General features: G+C 31.8%; 2 protein-coding genes across 3 annotated transcripts in view; one reads left to right on the forward strand and one right to left on the reverse strand.

The window, feature by feature from the left end:
* Positions 1 to 7965, reverse strand: part of LOC143249850 (electrogenic aspartate/glutamate antiporter Aralar, mitochondrial-like) — an 87548-nt gene extending 79583 nt beyond the window's left edge. Inside the window, exons 1-5 of one of the 2 annotated variants that reach the window (XM_076500398.1) lie at positions 7800 to 7923; positions 7508 to 7612; positions 5676 to 5732; positions 3446 to 3588; positions 1129 to 1244 (exon numbers count right to left, since the gene is read on the reverse strand). In XM_076500398.1, coding sequence (XP_076356513.1) covers positions 1129 to 1244; positions 3446 to 3588; positions 5676 to 5732; positions 7508 to 7573 — 382 coding nt within the window. In that variant the 5' untranslated portion in view covers positions 7574 to 7612; positions 7800 to 7923. Of the gene's footprint in view, positions 1 to 1128; positions 1245 to 3445; positions 3589 to 5675; positions 5733 to 7507; positions 7613 to 7799 lie in introns of both variants that reach the window. The other variant, XM_076500399.1, reaches the window with a different exon arrangement.
* Positions 7927 to 23793, forward strand: part of Hat1 (histone acetyltransferase 1) — a 49489-nt gene continuing 33622 nt past the window's right edge. The window contains exons 1-3 of the mRNA XM_076500400.1: positions 7927 to 8032; positions 15793 to 15864; positions 23478 to 23553. Coding sequence (XP_076356515.1) covers positions 8026 to 8032; positions 15793 to 15864; positions 23478 to 23553 — 155 coding nt within the window. The 5' untranslated portion in view covers positions 7927 to 8025. The remainder of the gene's footprint in view (positions 8033 to 15792; positions 15865 to 23477; positions 23554 to 23793) is intronic.

Consider the following 23793-nt stretch of genomic DNA (forward strand, 5'->3'; position numbering starts at 1 on the left):
GATTCTTGTTTCTTTATAAGTAAAAGTTTTTACCTATCTTGATTTCTATCCAAAGCTGTTTTATACACAAATAATACATTTTTAACTTTATTTAAGGTGTGATATTCCAAATATTTAAAGCAAATAGTGGAAATTTCATTATGTGAATGAATAGTAAAAAATTCACAGCATCTATATGGGAAAATTATTTTATGTACATTTCAGAAAGGGTAAAATAAAATGTTAAATCATCTCAAAATCAAACTATAAGCATAAAAATACTCAGTGTTAAAATGAATTTAACTGGTGGTTGTCATAAATTATCATCTAGCAATTAATCAGCAAAAACAGTTTACTTCAGTCCCAAGTTAATGGTATTCTTATTTCAAATATGCTTTGATGAATCAATTTCCTTTAACCCCAAGCATCCTCTCATAATCAGCTAAACCAATGATTAAAAACAGGTTACTGAAAACATGAATACCACAGTTCCATACATTCTGTTATACAAATGACAGCATGTTGACCATTAAAAAAAAATTCAAATGATACATTGTGATGATTCAACAAACAATAAAACAAAATCAGAGCATAATTCAAATAGCCACTATTAACTCAGGGCTAAAATGTGGTTGCATTATAAACTTCATATAAATGTGTGGATAAAAGTTAAACTTAAAAAATTTTAGTCATAAGCTTTATATCAAAAATATCATTCCAAAATATGTGATATAGTTTATACATTTACCAGGTATAAAAACTGTAACTTAATAACAAAAAAAAAACTGAGAAATTGAATCAAATATTTAGAAAGTTTCAGTTACAAAAGGATTAGAGATGAAGATTTGTTTTTTAAACCTTACATTACTTTAGAGCAAGCCAAAACAAATCACAAGTTTAATATTTTTTTATATCTTTCACAATCTACAAAACTAGCCTGATGTTAATCCACTACAAGAATGTTTGCTACAGTCTTTGTTTCACTTGAAAATCTGACCAACCACATTTCTCACTCTCACACAACTGATAAATCTAATTTAAATTGTATATGTTTTATTCACACAAATTTAGATAATATTTTAACTGTAAATTTCTTTAATAATTTGGATATGCAGTTTCTTTTAAATATAAGAAAGTTTGGTTTCTCACCATGTGTAACAAAACCAGAGCCTGTGGTGTCAAAAAGTTGAAAAGCTGCTTGATATAGAGCATCAGGTTGGCATAACAACCCTTCAAAAGCTTGGAATTCCATGAAGGATATAAGGCTGCAACACAAAACAATAATATAAATGAATATAAATAATTTGTTGAAGAGATCATTCAGTAAATTTACAAAATGTGAAAATAACACATGTACACGAAGAACAATCTTCTAAGATTAGTTCGGTGTTTCACACAAATCTAATACAATTAGTGAAAGAAAAGGAAATGTATTTAACACTTGAAAAACGTTGATGTCGTTTAATGAGTTTATAGTTTCTTTATTTCTAGAACAATAATTGAATTTGTACATGAAAACAACTTCAGCATTTTGCAAAAGTTAAGATTCACCTTACTCATCTTTGCAAAAACAACACCTAAAACCCCACAGTGAAACGGTGGAGGTATACACATCAAACCTAGATGAGCTCCCTTCAGAAACTATTTGAAAGCCCACATGACACCCAGCATTTTGTCTATGTTGGGAATATAATCTTCCCACATGGAAGAGGCACATGGATAGCTAGTATTTTACCATGACAACCTAGCAACTGCACACAAGTGGTCAAAGAGCCATAGATGTACACAACTGATGTGAAAATCTCCAAGGCCCACAACCCCCAGCAACTAAGAACTGGCAAGTAACAAGAATCTCCAAATATCCACCCATAGAAGGGTGAGAATTTGCATGAGAGATCTGAAAAAGTGTCCAGATCCCAATGAGACACCTGTCAAAAAAAAGTCTCTTACCAGAGAAAATACAATGGGAAACTGCAAAACCTTATTTCTAAAAGCTGACATTCACAATATAAAGAAGTGGACAGTCACTTAATAATAACAAAGATCACACATGAAAAACAAGAAATGAAGTACTCACTTGAGTCTGCATTAAATTTTTATTTAATTAAATCATGCACCAAAGAACACAGAATAATCACTCGCAATAAAGTAAACAATATCCCTTAATTTTAACAATTTTTCTATACAACAAAAGCCGTTAAAAATTCGGTTAATCTTATCAATCCACTTCCCATTAAAATAAAACTTGAACTGAAAGCAAAATTGACAATTTTCATTACAGAAAACAATGTATCATTTGACAGATTAAAACCTTGGCTCTCTGTTAGTAATATAGTATGAAATTTCAAAGACAACTACTTGCAACTGCTGAAAGAGTGGATGTGACAGTTAAATTATAAGTTGGAGGACATTGTTTGCTTTGTGCATGGTATCATTCTGTATCAGCAGACAGCTCAATATGGCTTCGCTATAAAAAAAAACACACGCATTATTCTGTATTCTTAGGCACATTATCAAGTAAATAAAAATTATATACCATGTTAGTAACATCATTATAAAATATTAGATAATGTCATCAGCAACAGAAACAAGATCAGTATATATACAATGTTCTTGTTTTTCATATATATCTTATTTATTGTTATAAAACTAACTAAACTATAAAATTTAGAAAATTTAACAAGATTATATTAGTTAAAATAACAAAAACATTTCTTCACAATGTATGCTTGTCAGTAGCTTGTGTGTTACATAATTCAATACAGTGATGTTAGCTATGCATTTACCAAGTGATTTACAACTTGTATGTAGGAATTATTGGTTAGACAAGGTTTAAAGACCAATAAGACACTGTATAAACAGATGTAAACTGCTTCAAGCCTTTGACTGCTTAGAACAAACAACTTTTGCTGCAATCTGTAGTGATTTTAGAATGAAAAAAGTACTTTTGATTCATACTTTATAATGGTTACAAGTTTTGTCAGATGTGTCCAGAGTTAGAGCAAAGAAAATAATAAAGATATATATAAGTATTATCAAAGAAAAAAGTCTGATATTTATTTAGAAGATTTTTAAAGATTGCACAAATTAAATTTGACAATTTTCAGAGGAAGAAATCTCTTTAGTAAAAATATTTAATTAAAAATTATGATATTCAGCAAAGAAAAGACTTGCAAAGACAAATATGACATGCTAAAGATTATAGCATGGAAATCCTCATGGTTGCTCTGTGGATCAGTCACATCAACAGACACTGTACAGAAAGTACTGAGCTCTCAAAACTAAAAAAAAAATAATTAGAAAACAATTTAATTATGACTTAGTTGATAAGTAAAAACTACTTTACATATAAAATAAATAACAAGCAACTGACAGATTAGATCTACATTGTTGTCCTCTAACACAATTTACCTTAGCCTATTACTACTTGCAACACTTTGTACTAAAATGTTTGTGGACAACCTACCCATCTTTGGATGTATCCAACACACTTGAAATCAGCTGAACTGACTCACGATTGTAATTGGAATCTTGAAACAGACCTAAGAATCTTTGTACAAAGTCTTCAGGGGTCATAAATTTATTTTCATTTTTTTCCACACTAGCATACTGAAAACAAAGACATGTATATATAATTTTTAATACTCTGGATAGATTGAGTCACTTTACTTTCTTGACTTGTCAACATTATGTACTGTAACAAAAAAAAAGTTATCTAACAGTCTATTACAGTTACTTGTATAGGTAACTTTTTATTTATAAATATTTCAATCAATGTCATCAGGTCAATTCAGAACAATGGTTTGGATCATGAAAAATATTGTTACACACAACAATGACATTTTGGGTATGAACAACTAGAGTGAGTAAAATCAATTACAAGGAATACCAATAATAAAAATTCAGGTAGGGAAAGTTTGAGAATACTGATTTGTCAATCAGGGAATTAACAAATATGTTTTAAAACATTTGAAACAAACTCATATGACACTCAAGCTTAACTTTAACCCTTTGCTCAGTTACAAATAAGGTTTCAATTTAATACAACCATTTTCAAATGAGACCCAAAACTTGAGCTCTTTCAAATAGTTCACAATTCTTATTGAGAAGAGTTTTGAATATTGTGTGAATTACAACTTTTTTGTTTGTGATCCTGGGTTTTAACTTCCCAATCAAAACTGATATAATAATGTAGTTTGAAAACATTACTGTCTGTGTGTGTGTGTGTGTGTGTGTGTGTGTGTGTGTGTGTGTGTAACATTCCTTGCCTTGGCCAATTAAAATTAAAGTACCAAAGTCACAGCATTTAATACGGTCATGCAGAGCTATTTGTAAACTAGTCCTGCATGAACAAACAACAAACATGATAAAAGCTCTTCTTAGCCTTCATAAAATCTATTTTATGGACATTTAAGAAAGTTGGTGAAATAGTTCCTGTCTGACATGAAAGCCAAATAGTGAGTTTACCAATTTGTGAACATAATTATGCCAGTGGAAATAATATATCAGTCACCAGAAAAAAACCCTAATATACATAATGCACTATACCATAATCTGGACTGTATATTACACAAGACAGATATGGAAGGTATTGAGATATTCAGTGATTAATGGACCAGAAAAACAAGATTTTAAAGGTTGTTATTGTCTTATTTGTCAGTGCATGTGTGTGTATGCACATAAACAAGTATAAGAAGGCACACAAAGCCTCACCTTTGTGTTGGTTGTGTTACACAAAACAAAAACTGATTTATTATGTATGCACATGGAACTAAATTGTATACTTGCATTTAATGCCATCTGTTGTACAAAATATAAGTTAATAATAATAACAATGATTGCAAGTGTTTCTGAATCAGTATCGCCAACTCTACAAACTTACATGAAACATTTAAGTTTTATTAGCATCAACATATTCTTGAAACTGTAATTTAAAACATAAAAAGAATTCTTAAATAGGATACATAACTGATAGCTATGTTTTGATAAAATCCTTGTACTACCATAATTTTTTGTTTAAAAAATAAAATGTATGATTCTCTAAAAACAATGTAATTATTTTAACTTTTTCTAACATGAAGCATGATCTTAAAATCATAACCATAAAATAACATGCCAATGAAATACAGAAAGTTTCAGTATTATCAGTTCACGTTTTTAGATTAAATTATAAAAATACATTTAAAGAATTTAATAAATTGGTATTTTTCTAAATATTAAAATTTGAGTAAGTTTACCTATCACTCTGAATTCAGAACATTCTATGTAAAGAACAAATTTTACCAATAGAAAATGACTTACTGAACTATAAGACAAATGAATTGCAAGCAATCTCTGCAAAATGAGAAGAGGCTAAAACACTGAATATTAGCAGAAAGACTAGAATTGGATACTTAAAAAGTAAATATTCATCCTTATATTCCAAGGTGAGATTATTTCCTTTCAGCTCCTATCTCAACTTTGACATAAGAAAATGCACTTTTGTTACATGCAAAATGACAAAATTTATATATTTTTACAAATGATGATTATGGATAAAGAAATTTGTCATCCTCATTATCAAAGCAATCCATTATTCTGAAACACTTGACACAGGAGATAGTTCAAATTTAGCTTCCTCTTCCAAACACTCTAACAGTTATTTTCTACTAGCATCATTAAATTCATTCACCAATGTAAATTAAAACCAAGCTTACCTTTTCAAAAATTTCTCTCAATCTATCAGGATCAGCTCTTTTTACTACAGAAACTCTCTGAAATACAACCCATGTCAACATGCTAAGTTTTGTAAATCACAAATAACACTCCAGACTATATAAAAATATCAATAAAATCTAGGACAATTATTCTGAGCCTTAGATACAAAATATTATACAGTACTATATAAATAAAAAAACTTCCTTAACAATAATCTTAAGAATTATTCCAACAATAAAATTTCATTTAAATAGTTAATGCAGCAGGAAGCTTTGTCACAATAAAAGTCTTTAATATGTAGAAACTAAAACGTCAAGGACATAGTATGTGTATGTATCATACTGTGACCTCAACAGTGTCTGTGGATTATTGCTATGATTTGAAAATAAGTCTAAAATCTGTGTGATTTACTTGTTATGCATTCAGGTATGATAAATGGACTTGCACAAGTTGTTTGCAGTGTACACATAATGTATATAAATGTACAAGTTACCCTTGAAAATGTAATTTTGTGTAATTATCATTACGAGCAGTAACATCAATATTCATCAAAAATAAATATTTATCTTCCAACATTGTGCTGGAAAACCCTGACATCATGTATGAATGGTTCTATACTTTTGATACTTGCATTACTTTAAACAAACAAAACACTTATAAAGCACACTTGAACATGTGTTATCTTGAAATATTAGTTTTTTTTAAATAACACCCTTTTGCATATTTTAAATGGGTTTGGGCTTTTACTATGAGACTAAAGTTTAGATAGGAGGCATTAACTATTTAAACTAATCTGTGTGTGAAAAAATGAAAAGTCAAACTTGTACATTTCTATTTCAAGTGTATGAATTTATTAATATTAAATAGAATAAAAACTGTTAGCTGTTTTCTTATATCATTAATCCTCACCCTCATTATAATACATACATAAAAAACATTTACACTATAGTTCAATAATCTAGTTCACACCATAACACCCATTCATATAACTGATGATATAAATAGCACCTAGACACTTCTGTCATTGTCACTGGATACTGCATATTTTGTGGTTGACATTTTTATATATTACTCTTTTCTTTCATTTCTAATTTCTTATAAGTACTCTTTTTTGTTTTTTTAATAACCAGGTTTCTGTTTTGCTTTCAATAAATGCAAATCAAAGATAAAAAATTTAAATTGTAACAATTTTGGCCAAACAATCCACAACCTGTTTTGCGAGAGACAAACTTTCAAGTTGCAATTCTTTTTTTTTTCCATTTAACAATGTCACATCAACAATATTTGCACAGCACAACTCTGTACAAACAAAAGTTTGGTAATGTATGCTTTCAATAGCTTTTTCTCATTGTTTGCAAAGACTGATTATGAATTTCAAGCACTTTCCAGCCCCTGAATTAGTATAAAAAATCATGCACTTTTAAAGTTTAAACTCCTGTTTAAATTTCATGAAAATGGCCCAGAATATGTTAAATATTTACTTTCTCCACTGACACCACAGTAGAATAAACCCATAAGGCAAGGAAGGACAACTTCTAAGTAGAATTATAAATCCCTAACTTCTAATTTAACAACATGAAGACAAAGTCTACAATAAAGTTTAGCTTAAGTTAAACTATGTCAAACCAGTGCAAGTTTAACTTTAAGGCATGATTTTAATTTTATAAAAAATGAAAATTAAAGTTGATAAAATTAAAAGTTACGATTTCAGAAAGTTAATACACAATCAATGATATCGTTTAAACCTTGGCTGCTGTATCTTACACCACAACGCCTAAATTAACACTATTTAAAACCAAACCATAAAATTAAAAAAGCAATTATTGCGTACCTCAACATCTAATTGTTGACAATCTGCACTTTTAATAAACAAATCGGGTATCACCAAGCTCTGCATGCTGGGCTAGGAGTGGGACTGAGCATTGGTAGTCTAGTACTGATATGAGAAAAAGGCTTAGGCTAAAAAAGATAAAACTTAACAAAAGAACTTTAAGTGATAAGAAGCTATTACAAAGAAAATAATGCCAATTTTATGGGTAAATGCAAAATTACACCCTCATGCAATATATATAAAATATAATTATTAAGGGTTTAACTTAATTATTAGAAATACACCATCAAACCTTTTCCTCTATCGATGTTATGTCAACCATCACTGCAGCCATGACGTGAAATAAAAGTGTGTAGCTAGATTCTCATTCAAAACTCGTATGTTATTTGCTAACGTTTCGCATGTGATAAGAAAGGCTTTACTATTGGTTATTGCCTTGAAGAACATGATTGGCTCGTAACAAACCCTATAGGCTGAATGTGAGAATTATCTAAATAGGAGCGCGAAGTCTTGTAAAAATGGCGGGTAAGTGAAGTTTACCTTGTTTTCTACTTTTAAACATTCAAAATGTAATACTGTTATTGTAAAAACATCATGTATATGCACTATATTTCTTGAATGAATAATTAAATGTAGTTAATTTATCCAATTGGAAAGTTCTTGTTTGTTTGTATTATTGGAAGAGAGGAAAAAGTATGTTTACTAAGCCTAACATATTATTGAGCTTGGAAGAAAGAACAAGGATTTATTTTCATTCCCAAGATACTACTAATACTGGCAACAATACCAGAATAATCTCTTGTTTACAATGAATTAGTAGATATTATTAAAGTTAAATTACCTTTTAATTTTTGTGTTTCAAGCAAACTCACTGTTAAACTTTTATTATTACAGTTGAGTTGTTTTTGGTTTTTTATTAAACCGAGTAAACTTGTAAAGACAGTAAAGCGAAAGCTTGAATTGAATGAGTTATTATTATCACTATTACAACTTACAGTAGCCATGTATTTTATTGTTTACAGGATTTCATTGAATTGTAAATAGCAAAAATAATTGCACACTATTGGATACAACAGTAAAAGATTAATAAAATTTCCTGTAAATTGACATTTCTGTACTCCACTGATGTTTAATTTTAACATTACAAATAAAACTGCCTTTTTCTGGTAACCTAAGATTTTGCATAAAACTTGTGGCAGTGTGGGTTAAAATTTTGTCTTAATTTTAATAAATTACTTTTAAGTTAAAACCTCTATTTATGAATGTATAATATATTGATAAATGAAATGAAAACTGTGGACAACCAAATGTTAAAATCAAGAAATGAATTTGTATATTTACCTGTTAAAGTAGAGGAGAGATTTTGTAATTATGGTTTCTTGATTGACAGATTAACTACTGATTATGATGTGAAGGTAGCTATTGTCAAGGCAATGTATTGTCTGCTTACAATACTGATTCCTTGTTTTTAATATGCTGTTAATTAAAATTTTGTAGACGTGTGTGTGTGTATATATATATATTTACATATCAACTTGTGAATTATCAAATATGGTCTACCCAGATTGTGATGTGAAGGCAGCTATTGTCAAGGCAATGTATTGTCTGCTTACAATACTGATTCCTTGTTTTTAATATGCTGTTAATTAAAATTGTGTAGACGTGTGTGTGTGTGTATATATATATATATATATATAATATTTACATATCAACTTGTGAATTATCAAATATGGTCTACCTAGTTTATTATATGGCTCATGTATGTTCAAATTAAATGCCTAGTAGGTAGTTATTGGTTTTAAAGTTTTGTTTGTGAGTTTTCAAAAATAAAATATTTCTAGATACAAAAAACACAGGGAACAATTCATAGGCATAAAAGAGCTGTCATTTGATACATTAGTGGCTCGTATTGGTCAAGTACTCGTTTGTTGACATTGGTGCTAACATGTGCCTGTTGGGTGGTTGCTACAAAATTAGTGATTATGGTGACCTTATTATAGCTGATTTACAATTGGTATTGTAGATTTTTTTTCCTGTTATTTGGTGTTCAGTAATTCAATATTTTGATTCTGGGAAATTTATACATTTGGAAATTCGAATACACTCAGATTCTTTCATGACTGAGGTCCATAATTTTCTGGTAATCCCAACTTATGGTTAGGTTAGTAAAGTGAGCTACTTTATACTTTGTTAAGTCAGAACTACTTAGTTGTAACAATTTTTCAAAGCTAGACTATTAGTAATAATCATGAAACATGAAATACAGTACAGGATATTATATGAACATAAAAACTTGAGGGACAAGTGTCACTAGGAAGCAATTAATAACATAATTTTGTTTATTATCACTGACATTTTGTTTCATTATGAAACAAAAGGCTGGTCATAAACAAAGCTAAATCCTATCTTGTGTTTAAACAGGCACAAGAAATTCTAGTTGCAATCACTAAACTATAAAGTCACTGCATACTCCTTCACCTCTAAAAAGTTGACTAGTAAGACCCGTGATCTCTACAGAAACACAATTCTGTGCCACCTGTATATCAGACAGGCATTTCAAGTTAATTATTCTTTGATAATATCTCAGGTATTGCTCTAAAATGTCTATAACCTAATGGTAATGACTAAATATACACTATTAACTAAAAATGCTAAAATTGTAGGGATGGAAATCAGAGTGTGTTTGAAATGAGAAGAAAACCTGCATTACTCATTCCACCACCTAATGCATGTGTGCATCCACCATGTGAGTGAAGTGTTTGGGTAGTTGAATGCAAGGATGGTCTATGGTTTCTGATCTTTTTTTCATCTTTACATCTTTAGAATAAAAGTTTTATCGCTAGTATCTGTGAGTTTGAAAAGTTGGACTGTTGACTTCCAGTGGAGCTGTAACTTCTAGGTGGAAGGCACTTTTCAATTAACATATTCTTTTCTTTTCTATAGATAGCGATAATCTGATCTATAGGCATTACTTCTGGAAGCAAGATATGTCATAATCAGGATACTATTTTGAGTGATGAGAGTATACAATAGATTATCTACTTCCATATAATACACATAATGGCTTACTGATCAAAATCCCTGATAAGTACCTTGGGCCATGCTACTCTAGGTATGAAAAGGCAGGTGTTAGGGAAGAGTGAAGTGTTTTGATGTGCTGGCTTGTCGTAGGCACCCAGTGGTTTATGAGTTACAGCTGATGGAGAAGAAGGAAATTGATGCTTTTGCAGTGTTTTCTTGACATTAAGGAAGGTTAGCCAAACTTTAAAAGCAGTTTTATTCATGATTTGTGAAAGGCTTTTCATCTGTACTCCTTTGGTTGGGTTTTATCAACTTCTGGTGTAGGCAGTACCATACACAATGTAGAGGCTGCTATTTTTTAACCTGACACATTGCTAACTTGCTCTCATAATGACAGTTGGTCAAACTTTGGATAGTGAAAACTCTCATCATTGAATTCCAAAGTTTTAAAAAGTATAGATTTATACTGCAATTTCAGTTATGTATTTGATTAGTTACAAAAAAAAATAATAATAATAATACCATTAAACTGACCTTTCACACAATGTGAATGTCTAATAGAACCAACATGAATTAAACTGATTTATCTGGTAATTTCAGATATGTGAGTCCTGTGACTGATAAAATGTAATCATAACAAAATAATTTAAACCTATAAGCATGAATTTTCATTACACTGATAAATGAAAACTTTCAAACTTACTGTCATCGTTAATACGTAAGAACAAACTATAAAGGCTCAACTATCAATTGAAAGTTAAACAGAAAACTTTGCCTGTCATTATAAAAATAGAAACAGACACTGTAAAGAACGATATAATCAACCTTCCAAACTATGAACTTCAAAACACGGCCCTAAATAATGGTGTAACCTGTATAGTAACTCTTCTCACCATCTCAGTGTTAGAATTAAAAATCAGCTTTGAAGATTTATGCAAGAGACTGACAACAGAATCAAATCACCAACACAATCAACAGCAACTAATCCCAGGTTGAGGTCGACATGAAGAATGTGTCTTAATCATTTCAGGACAAAGAAGAAAACATTCTACATTCCAAAAATAATAATAATGAACAGTTTCCTTACCAAAACAGGTCATTAAAAAATACTAAGCAAAAAGAAGCCTTTTTTATGACTAATTTCTAATCAAAACAAAGTTGTGACAAATAAATAAAAAAGGTAAACTTAAACAACTGTGTTCATCTCAATATTTATACAGGAGTCTTTGTAACGTTATAAAATAATTAAAAAGGAAAATCACCAAAAGGTGAGGAAGACAGCTGCGAAAAAGGAAGTGAACAGACACTAAACATTTTGTCTTGTTTTACTTAGTGTTGTGTTTATTAGCTAATGACAACAAAATTTCAAAAAATGGGTAGTAACTTTGTCAAAAATTTGACTGTTTAAAAGAGTGGACAGAATTTGTGAAATTATTGCAATTGCATTAAGCAGTTAGAAAAAAAATCAAAGAAATGACTGAAGTTATTCTTGTATTAAAAATGTGTTTGTAAGTTTTTGTTATTCTTTAAAATGAAAAACTTTTCATCTTACCATGGGTAATCAAGGTTCAATTATAGTTTCATTAAATTTTGTATCAATATAACTGTGTAAAACAACTGTGTACAATTCAGATTTACCTGTATGTAGATTATAAACATACATGGACTTCTGCTTCAATAATATTTTCATTATTAATGTGGTCTATTCTAGATCACTTTTTATGTATTGCTGTAATACCTGGTAGACTATTGGTACATTGATAATGTAGTAAAGTTGTTTAAGTGTCCAGTTATTCTTGTTAGATACTGCAACAGTCCTTAAATTATTAATATTAGGGTTAGCACTTATTATTTGAAGTGTATTTGATACTTTATCATTACCCAGTAGCATATATTTATGAAATAAAATAGTCTGTAAAACTTTCCACTTAATCTCTAAGCCTAAAAAGTTATGATAAATTTTCTAAATGTTTTAACTTAAAAATTGAAGTTGTGAATTTTAAGTCTGACCATGTGTTTCTCTCTTTGATACCATTGTTCTAGTTGTATAAAGAAAAAAACAACTGAGTAATAGGATTAAGTTTATAGATACTTATAAAATTTGTCTTATTGTGATTTATTATATCTTTTACAAACTTTTGGTGTATAGATACTTGTTGTTCTGCCTGCTTCCTGGTGATATGTTTGTGTTATTGTTTATTTCAGTATTTGTTGTTATTACATTGTCATGTTTTAACTGATATGGAATGTCAGCCACAAACATTATCTTTTGTTGGTTGTCGTTCTTTTCATGTTCACTGCTTCAGGCCTATCTGTGGTGAACAGAGTACAGATTGTCCATTGTGTAGCTTTGTGCTTAACTGCAAACAAAGTCACTACTTTAGTCAATTTCCTTCTGTCAGCAACTTGGGATAACTATTCAAATAGACTTGAAGATACTGTCACAAAGCATAGTTTATTTCCACTAATTGGCACTAACACATAAGTCATGACATCACAGCTGTTACTTGTCTACCTTACTGTCATGGTTAGTTTGTGTTATTGGATGGTGGTGTGGGTTGTAGATATGAGACAGTTTTTGGTGGTAAGAGCATTACTACCTTTTGAGACTAGCTTTGGGTCATAAATAAATTTTGGAATTGGTAAAAATAAAAATAAATGGATGAAAGTAAATGCAATTGAATTTTTCATACCACACTATACACTGTAATTAACTAAATCATGAATATGTACAGGTGGGGTTACATGAACAATATAGTAATATATATATGTCACCAGTGATAATTAGAACATAGGAAATACATTGATCATGAAAGTAAAAATGTCAAATAGCGTGACATTAACATTTTTTAAACTGATTTATATGAAGTACTTTGCATGAATATTATTTGTGTTTATATGTGTGGTTAGTGAAAGCTGAAAGCAATTAGTTGTATTTACATGCAAAGAAAAGCCTAAAATAAACAGATATACTGCTTTCTTATATGCAGTTATATATAATTCAGCTGTATCCATGAATTTGGAAGAAAAGCATGCATATGATTTGCAATTGGTTATTTCATGACAGCTAGTGGTAAACAGGTGGCTCTCTTATCATTATTATTCTGTAAAAAAAAAAAATGAGTTTGAAGTAATTATGTAACAGTAAAAGTAGTAAAGAACACATTAAACCTCTTGCAGTGTACTGTGGTGTTGATAAAACTTTTCAGTCACTTTGTATCAACTCAAGAAATTAGGTGGTGGTAGTTTTACCGTAGTATTGCAGTAAATATTTCCCCATGCATTTTGCATGTTTCATTATTTAATACCTTGTTTGTGAATCAGTTATACTTGTCATAAGACATTAATATTAGGTCTGTTACTTTCTCAAACTAGTGTCTGATGAATTTTAAGAAATAAAAGGGGTGTATTATAATATTAATCCAACCACATTCTGATTATCACATTCATTGCTAAAAATGCATTACACTCCATTCAGAACTCTTCATGTTGGTTGAGATGGGACAAGTACAGTCGTGGTTGGAACAGTAAAACTTGTCATGAGATAGGGATACATATTTAGTGAGCTATTTTCTCCATAGTTTTTTTTATGAGTTCTGTTAAAAGTGATAAATTCAGAAAGAAGTTCTGTGTAAGGGCCTCAGTATTATACCTGAACAAGAATGCTTCTATTTTATTTAAGAGGAACACGGTCCTGTTGACCCCTAAACTTCATGTCTTGATGGTAAAACATTGTTTAGAGATTAGTTATAGTTATTGGGGGGGGTCTAATTAAATACTGGAAATTGCAGCATATATTTGTACCTCATATAATCACCTGAGTTCAGTCTCACTGACTGACTGTTAATATTTCAAATATGTTTACCATTAGTTAACTTGTTGACTTTGGTATACAGTTATCTTGTAAATTGAGTAAATACAAAAGGTACAGTGAAACCAAAAACAAGGTAATAAAGATGTTCAGTAGTTCATATAAATTTATTCAGGACACCTAAGTGGAGGGTAAAACTATAAGGGGATGGTAAACCTAAAGGATTATAACTTAGCAAGTAAAGTGTATTTAATATGTAAAACAAGTTTAATTGTAACTACTGTATATTTGCTAAATTTACTTTTCCCAATATTTTGTGTAAGGCACTTAGAAGTTCATTTTAATGAAAGTGATCTGGAAAATGTTGTCCTAGGAAAGCTATTAAAAGTGTGAATGTCAGATAAAACTAGTCAGGGAACTGGTTATAGACTGCTGGTTGAACCATACTACTCTACTGGCATTAGTTGTTTTACACAGTTCACATAAAGCAGTGTTTGTTTCTTGGAGGAATTTGTAAGAGACCTGATTGCTATATTCTAATAACTGATGGATAAACAGGTTTATCCATGTGTTTAGCAGTTACGGTAATAACCTTTACCTCCCCTGTCACAGTTCCTGGTGTATAAATATCATTAGTATATTTGTTCTTTAGAAGAGTAAGAAACACTAAATGACCTGAATTCCAGTCTGTAAAATAAAATGATAAAATTGGCATTTTTATTCACTTGTGATATTTCTCTATTATGAACACCTTTTTAAATGTCTGTCTTACAAATCCGTGTTATATCTGTAATGAGGCTCTTCTCTTTGTTTAATCCTATTACATCCATAGGTGTTTTGGATTATTCATAAGTTTAAGGTCTTAAAAAGCTAAAATCTAGGATTTGAGTCTCTGCAGTGGACAAAGCACAGATAGCCTGTAGTATGCCTCTACTTGAAAACAGACAGAACAAAGCACCACTCATTAATTAAGTGCACACTTGAATGTCAAATTTCAAAATTAAATATTATAATTTCAATTCTGTTTTGCAAAAATTATCAAGTGGATTTTTTATTAAACCGTTTTTATTGTCATATTGTTTTCTAGAATTAAATTTTTGATGGTAATAATACCATACTATCCAACAATAATTTAAAAAAAATAGTGTACATTAATTTTTTTTTACAAGAAGAAAGGTTAACTTTCTTTTAATATAATGTTAAAACTTGCTATAGAGAGCATTGGCTGATAAGAATTCTACTCAGGTCTATTTTTTACATTGAAAATGTCAGTATTATTTATTTACAGTTTTAAAATATTTGGTATGAAATGTGAATTTAGACCTCTATTTAAATTTGCCTGTCCTACAGTATTTGAGGAATATGAACACACACAGAATGTCTGTCTAACATGTGGTGATTTTGTGATGTTAAATCAGTATATTCAATAATGCTTTATTTTTATTTTTCCAAGGAATTTCCTTATCCAAAGATTCCCTGGATGACTATGTTTGTTCTGCAAATTCTGCAATTGAATTGAAACTTGGTAAGACTTTCATGGCTGTGTGAAATTTTTATTTGATAATGATATTATTATATGCTATGCTAAGTCATTCATATTATAATGGAACTCTGGCTTATATGATACTGGATAAACTATTACATGACGTTATGCAACCCTCATCTTCAAGAATGTTTTATTCTGTGTGTATGTAGATTTGCATTAGGATTCATGATTTTCTCATGTCATCTCCATATCCCGTCACAGAGAACTTTTTCTACATTCTCATGGTGCAGATATGATGTCATGAATACATCACATGTGGATATAATGCACTGGCACCATCTATATAAATGTGATAGTACTGTCTGTTGTATGCCCATATAAATACTTTGGAGGGTGTGAATAGATCTTCACCAAAATTCAAAATTGATATTTCATTAGGCCCATGGGGAAGTAAATATTTTCAGTTTTAAATTTTGCAGTTTTTATGAGTGTTTTTGCAGAGTTTTTTTTACCACTACCTTGCCCTTGTTGATGGATCTTTACCAGTTTTGTTATGAAGGTTTGTCGGGTCCATAAAAAGATATATGCAAATTTACAGTTTCAAATTTTGCTGTTTGTGTGAGTGTTTTGGGGTTTCTTAAAATTATATATAAAGGAAACAACTTTTCATATCCTAAGATAACCTTTCATTAATCATGAATTTAAATAACTTCCATTCAGGGTATGGGTACTCCTACTAATGATTTTTAATAGATATTACAAGTTACAATCAAAACTATCTTCCCATATTAAAACAGTGTCAATCAGTAATATCAGACTGGTGTGATTATTGAATATAGGGGAATGTGCCCTGAACATGAATCAAGATTTTGTATTTTCAGAAAATTAATTTATGGGGGCCTTTGTTGTGTTAATTCTCAGTGTATGTGTTCGGTATTTGACTAACTTTGTAACCATGAAATTTAATGTAGTAAGCTTTTGTCTTCTTGTAATTTGGAAAGCTTTCAGTAAATGAACACAAGTGATCTACATAAAATATCAGATCTTTCAGTGAAGCATTTTTATCAAAGAATTACATGTGTATTTATGAAGCCTTTACTGAGTCAGATTGAATGGAAAGTGATTTTCTTGCAAAAAAAAAGAAAATTTTCTCTTCGTCTTCAAGTTTTTAATATTTCATTTACATATCCTCTGAATATCATTTTTCAGGGGGTGAGTTGTAAAACTTTATATTTTACTTATTGTTTTCTTTACCCAAACATTAAAGATAATGCTAATCACATTATGATTGACTTATGAAAACATTAGATTTAAATTGTATATAGTTTGTGTTTATAGTTGACAATTGTAGAAATGTAGTAGTGAAGTTATGAATTTTTGAATTTGAGAAGTCAGAGCACAGTTGTGTTACACATGGAAGAATGGGGAATTTAAATAAATTTTTTTAAATTAAATTATGTACTACATTTTGTGCCAAGTTTATTGACGTACATTAGTAACATTATAAAAACTTGTGGCATGTGCAAAGTAAACAAACTTTTAAGTTTGAAGATATGAATAAATAGATAGGGGTGTTGTATAAACTTATTGGTTCAATCCTAGGCAAGCTTTGTTAAATGGTCAAGAGATGTTTTATAGTGCTCAGTATACCTGCATTTTCAGGCAAATTGATGATGTATGTGTTAGTGTCATTTAGAATTAGACAAAGCTCTTGTGTGGTAACATTTGACCTGAAATCAAAATAACATTCTCGCCTCTAGTTTGTGTGTTTTATGTGGTCTGAACTGAATCAATATTTCATTCCAAAACATACTTACCATCTGCTGAAACTTTAGCTGTTCTTTGACCTTGCCCAGCTAAACATTGGTCTCACTTAAATATCCTTGTCATTGTGACATTCTGTACCTGCATCAATGCACCATTTATCCTGGTACTGTGTATAAGCAAACCAGACAATATAATCACCTTTTCTTGATAAAGTGTTGGTCATTGTTTTCTTTAAAGCAATGCTGTGCTTCATTGCATTCTGTATTGTGATTTTGGTATCCTATTGTGAATTTCCATACAATTACAGTTACTTTTTGAAAATATCTTACACTTTTGGGTCATGGTTTCCACGTTAGTGTTACAAGCACAGAGGCTAATTAGACCTCCCCTATTCCTTTACTGTCTCTCTACTGTTCGTGATTTGATCTATTTTGAGATGGAGACATATATTTGGCCTAGGAATTTTAAGGTGAATTTTCCAGACTGCCTTCCTTTACTGAACCAGCTTCTCACTAGGTCAATTTGGATCAACCACCTCCTTCTTTTCTTCAATTCGTCACTCAGGTTTATGAGATTTTTGGGCTTTCCTTGGTAGCCTTTGAGTCTATTCCTTCTTTAATGGTGGAAAGGTTAGGAGGGGACTTAATTTTTCCTCTATCTCCTGATATTGCTTGTTTGTGCTGTGGATTTAATGCTTTATTTCATGATGGGATAGATGTAACTTATACCCTCTTTTGTTTGTTCACCTGCTTTTTAGATTACCACCATCAAGTGATGTATATTTTGATTCCACAAACTAGACCTGCTTTTGGGTACGTGGCATTTTAAACTGAACAATGTGATTGCTTTGAACTGGTCACACTTGTATTATTTTACTCTGGCTTCTGTTCCTTATTTTGTGGATATTCAGAGTAGATTCCATCCTTAGTTTGATAACTCCTCCACCTGGGCTGACTGTCTCTAATAGCATCATTGTCTATCCTAGGTGGGTGGAGTCTATAAGAATGTGTTGCAGTTGGTGAACACCTGATTTTCTCCATCACAGATTCATGGTTGCATTGTGTTCCAAACTGGAATTGGTGTTTCTCTTCACTTCTCTCCCTCCATTATCCTCCAAAATCTATGGTATTTCTACCTCCAACTGATCAGTGGATTTTATTTTAGTTATTTCTTATGCCTAAAACAATGGGAGAATGGCAAACAATCATTGATCTTTCTCTGCTTAACCAATTCTTTGATATTCTCACACTCACAGTTTATTTCTTTTCTCAAACTACATTGACATTCTTCACTAGGCCTGTGGATAGCCATGTTTGATGTTGCTGATGCATTTCTCCACATTCACTTAGTGAATTCATCCTGCCACTATCTACATTTTATGCACAGGGATCAGGTTCTGCAGTTCAGGGGTCTACCCTTTGACCTAGAATCTGCAACATATGTTTTCTGTAAGTTTGTACAAGTCTTAAACTAGACTCAGCCAACTCTCATTAGGCTCCAGGGTATAGAACAGGTAGTCATGCTTTTAAGTCAATGGTTTTACTGTTTTTTTGTGAATGTGAGTATCCCTTGAATCTCTTATTCCTTTGGAATGAGGACAAATGCTGTCCCTTGATTGATTACTGTGCAATCAGTGGATCTGCAATTCCAATTCACTGCAACATCCAAGCTCCTTTATAAGGAGCAATTTCTTGGTTCTCTGTGGTAGTTGGATTGGATCAACACTATTATCAGTAATGTTATACTGCCCCTTTATTCTCAGAATTCTCCTTTCTTAGGTGCCTCACTTCAGAGGTCAGGAAATTCATGAAATATGGATGAAGGACAGATCTTCATTCCACATCAATAATTTAGAACTTTGTGTCGTCCAACAGGTTATGGTTTATGGTCTCTATGTTTCAGGGGAGTATTATCATGATTCATTTCCTTAATTTCACAATGGTCTTTTAAATTTTCCCTCATGTGGACATGTCTTCTTAGAATCTTTGTTTTCAACATTTGTTTATTTTTTGACAATACTTACTCTATTCATATTAGCCTCCTTGCCATCTTTTGGAGTGATAAATTTCATACCAGATTTCTGGTCTTGATCTAATCAAATTGTTTCAGCTGATTAGTTTGTTTTTGTGTGTGTGTGTGTTTTTCCCAAGGTTTTCCTATGGATTTGCTCTTAGTTTAGATCTTCAGGGATTGAAAGATTTTTTACTCATTGAACCTAAAATACCAGTATTTTTGGTTCCCATACCTCATTCATGGGCTTTAGAGATAGCTGCATTCCGGCTAGATTGGATGGGATTGCATCTATATGTCTTTCTATAATTTGTCTGTTCCTCAGAGTTCTGGCTATGATTTTATCCTCTGCTTCACAGCTATTGCTAACCCAAGATTAGATTGGCTGGCCTAATCAAAGTTTTTCTTTGTTGAGGCAATCTTGATCCAACAGTCCTCACCTATACTCTTCTAAGGACATTGGGGTTTACCTTCTAGAGGTGCTTTGTGTGTGCCTCATGAAAAGTGCGAGTCCATTTCACACACATCCTCACCATATTTCATTTTTTGTCTTCTTTTTTTAACTTGGATCTAGCTTTATCAGCAATGTTTTGCTATTTTAAACATTGGAAACTTGTTGACTCACCAGTGCTATCAAGCCTTCTCTAATAATTTAAAGTTCTTTGCAAATACCCTTTTCCTTTACTTAACTGGGATTTTAGGGTGGTATTGCATGCTTTGTTTCACCATCTATTCAAGACTATAACCTCATGTACCATCTTTCCTTTAATGGGTATTTTTGTTGTTGCTGGCATGGTAATGTTGTAAATTTGAGTTGTTTATATTCCATGTGCACTAGATACTTTATCGCTCCACATGGTCTAGATAGCTCATTTCATTCCAAGTTTCTGGCAGCCAGGGAAGGGAATAAACCCTTCTCCGTAATTCTTTTAGTAGTTATTTCTCACCTCTGTGACCAGTTGAACACTGATCATTTGTTATGTCCTATCAGGGCATTGAAACGTTATGTAGCTTGCACTGACTTCTTTCAAAATGATGGTAATCAATCTGTGTTCACTGAGATCCTTTAGTTTCAAGGAATTTATCCCCAGTTACATGAATGAGATGAATTTACAAATATCTTTGTTACTTATTCTGGACTTTTTTACAGGCAAGGAATCTCCTGAGCATCACATCTTATCAGATTGTCACATTTCTTTGTTTTTCTCTGTCCATTTCAATTATCTTTCAGGCTGGTATATTGACTCCTCTCCATATTATTCTTTCACATTCTGTACATGATCAGGTAGTTTTTTTCTTCTGAGGGTTTGACAACTTCTTTGGCTGTTTTAACAATATTTGTTAGATTATAAAGAGTATTTCTGTCCTTGTATTGCCTCTACTTTCCATGATCTCTTATCTTTTTGTCACTAGATCTCACTCTGCAGCATATGTTGCTCAGACAGTTGTGTGTTTTTTTTTCCTATTCAATTCCCTACTAGCAACCACTTCAACTATATTTCCCAGCAGTTGCAAAAAGGTTCTATAGAATGAAGTATTCCATAAGACCATCTAGGCATTTGCCAGATGGTATTACCATATTTTGCTGGGTCCCTGCTCATGGACCATCATAAGAAAGCTGAAGGAGATTCTGCCTGTCCCTGCCAATTATTGAATTGAATAAACCAGGGTTGGTTTACTTTTATAAACTTAAGGAACTTGGTTCACCTATTGTAATGTTTCCAGAGCACTGTTTCTTAATGACTCCCCAGTGCACATTTCCAATCATTGGGGTGGTGGACAGGGGCTTTTCCTTCACTCTTGGAGAAGAGGGTGAAGTTGGGGGCCCTCTTACCTGAGTCTGAATGTTTTTCCTTGATGTCAGTAAGAGAGAGACTAGCATCCATGGGAGCTACCCTAGGTCCTTGGTTGAGCATAGTGTTCCACATCCTCTCCGTAATTTCGTAGGCAAGTGAAATGCTTTTTGCCCACTTGGTTGGGAAGTGCATAATTACAGTTCTTTGGTTGAATAAAGCATACATAAATTCATCATTCCAAGTAAAGAATGTTCCCTTTTTGGTTTATTCAGGAGGTGGAGGATAACATTTGTGTGCTTCAGTGTTACTTCCTCCTCATTATTCCAAGAGGTGGAGGAGAACATTTGTATGCTTCAGTGTTACTTCCTCATCATTATTCAGGAGGTGAGGAGAACGTTTATATGCTTCAGTGTTGCTTGCTTACTTCATCATTATTCCAAGAGGTGGAGGAGAACGTTTATATGCTTCAGTGTTGCTTGCTTACTTCATCATTATTCCAAGAGGTGGAGGAGAACATTTGTATGCTTCAGTGTTACTTCCTCATCATTATTCCAAGAGGTGGAGGAGAACATTTGTATGCTTCAGTGTTTGCTTACTTCCTCATCATTATTCCAAGAGGTGGAGGAGAACACTTGTATGCTTCAGTGTTTGCTTACTTCCTCATCATTATTCCAAGAGGTGGAGGAGAACGTTTATATGCTTCAGTGTTTGCTTACTTCCTCATCATTATTCCAAGAGGTGGAGGAGAACATTTGTATGCTTCAGTGTTTACTTACTTCCTCATCATTATTCCAAGAGGTGGAGGAGAACATTTGTATGCTTCAGTGTTTGCTTACTTCCTCATCATTATTCCAAGAGGTGGAGGAGAACACTTGTATGCTTCAGTGTTGCTTACTTCCTCATCATTATTCCAAGAGGTGGAGGAGAACGTTTATATGCTTCAGTGTTTGCTTACTTCCTCATCATTATTCCAAGAGGTGGAGGAGAACATTTGTATGCTTCAGTGTTTGCTTACTTCCTCACCATTATTCCAAGAGGTGGAGGAGAACATTTGTATGCTTCAGTGTTGCTTACTTCCTCATCATTATTCCAAGAGGTGGAGGAGAACGTTTGTATGCTTCAGTGTTGCTTACTTCCTCATCATTATTCCAAGAGGTGGAGGAGAACATTTGTATGCTTCAGTGTTTGCTTACTTCCTCACCATTATTCCAAGAGGTGGAGGAGAACATTTGTATGCTTCAATGTTTACTTACTTCCTCATCATTATTCCAAGAGGTGGAAGAGAACATTTGTATGCTTCAGTGTTGCTTACTTCCTCATCATTATTCCAGTGGTTCGGAATCCATTACTTTGTGGCTGTAGATTGGTATCCAATTAAAAGTATACATAGATGAAATATTGCAGTCCAATTGCCTTAACTACCAATTTGGGATATAGGAACCAAGACCTCTTAATCCCAAGTTGTAAAACCTTAGCTATCTGGTTGGAGCTTGCCTGTAATTATTATTACTCATGTTTCGTTCCACCCTGGATACAGGAAATAGTTTGTATGTTCTGGATGCAGTGTTGTTCCCCAATTATGTACCAATTTTATGTTGGTACACCTCTGATATATGCAGATGCAATATAAAGATAATGCCTTCACAGGCACCTTGACTTTCTCAATGTGCGATTCTAGTTAAATTGTCAGCAGATGATAAATATATTTTGAAAGTTAACATATTTCTAAATTGAAAATGTATTTCCAGTAATAATTCCACTGACACTTCCATCCCACTTAGAGATGGTGATAGTGATTGGGGTAATAAATGATAAAACCTAGTTTGTACTGACCTGTATTTTGTAATTATTTGAATACTAGTCAGAATTTATTGTGATAGGGAAGGGGAATAAGCTTTTTTTGTTTTTTTGCTGTTGAGTGTAAAAAAAAGTTGAAAACTACTGCTCTGATTAAAAAAATGTACCAGTTTTGTATATTAAAAAATAATTGTGAAGGAATTACAAATACATTTACCTCTTCATCATTTAGAGTGTACTTTTTCTCTAGTATTCCTCTTATGTCTGTTATTACATTTTTAGTCCAATTAGAAAATGACATTGAAGACGACAAGAAAGCTTTTCATCCAGAATATACTCACCAATTTTTTGGTGACAGGTGAGTGCAAGTTTATCTAGGATGTTTTTTATGGAACAAGTGTGGATGGATGAACTTAAATTTCATTTCAGTATTAACTCTCTCAGCACGGGCTCGGTCTGTATGATTGACCACATGAACTCTTTGTCCATGTTTGAAGTCTTTTTTGATTTAATGCTTCTAACTTTCAGTATAATCTTTACTAACCTATAAATATTCTTACTTTTGTTTTTATAATTTTATATATGTATATAATAAAAT

Source organism: Tachypleus tridentatus, chromosome 4 (assembly GCF_004210375.1).
Source record: "Tachypleus tridentatus isolate NWPU-2018 chromosome 4, ASM421037v1, whole genome shotgun sequence".
Taxonomy (NCBI): domain Eukaryota; kingdom Metazoa; phylum Arthropoda; class Merostomata; order Xiphosura; family Limulidae; genus Tachypleus; species Tachypleus tridentatus.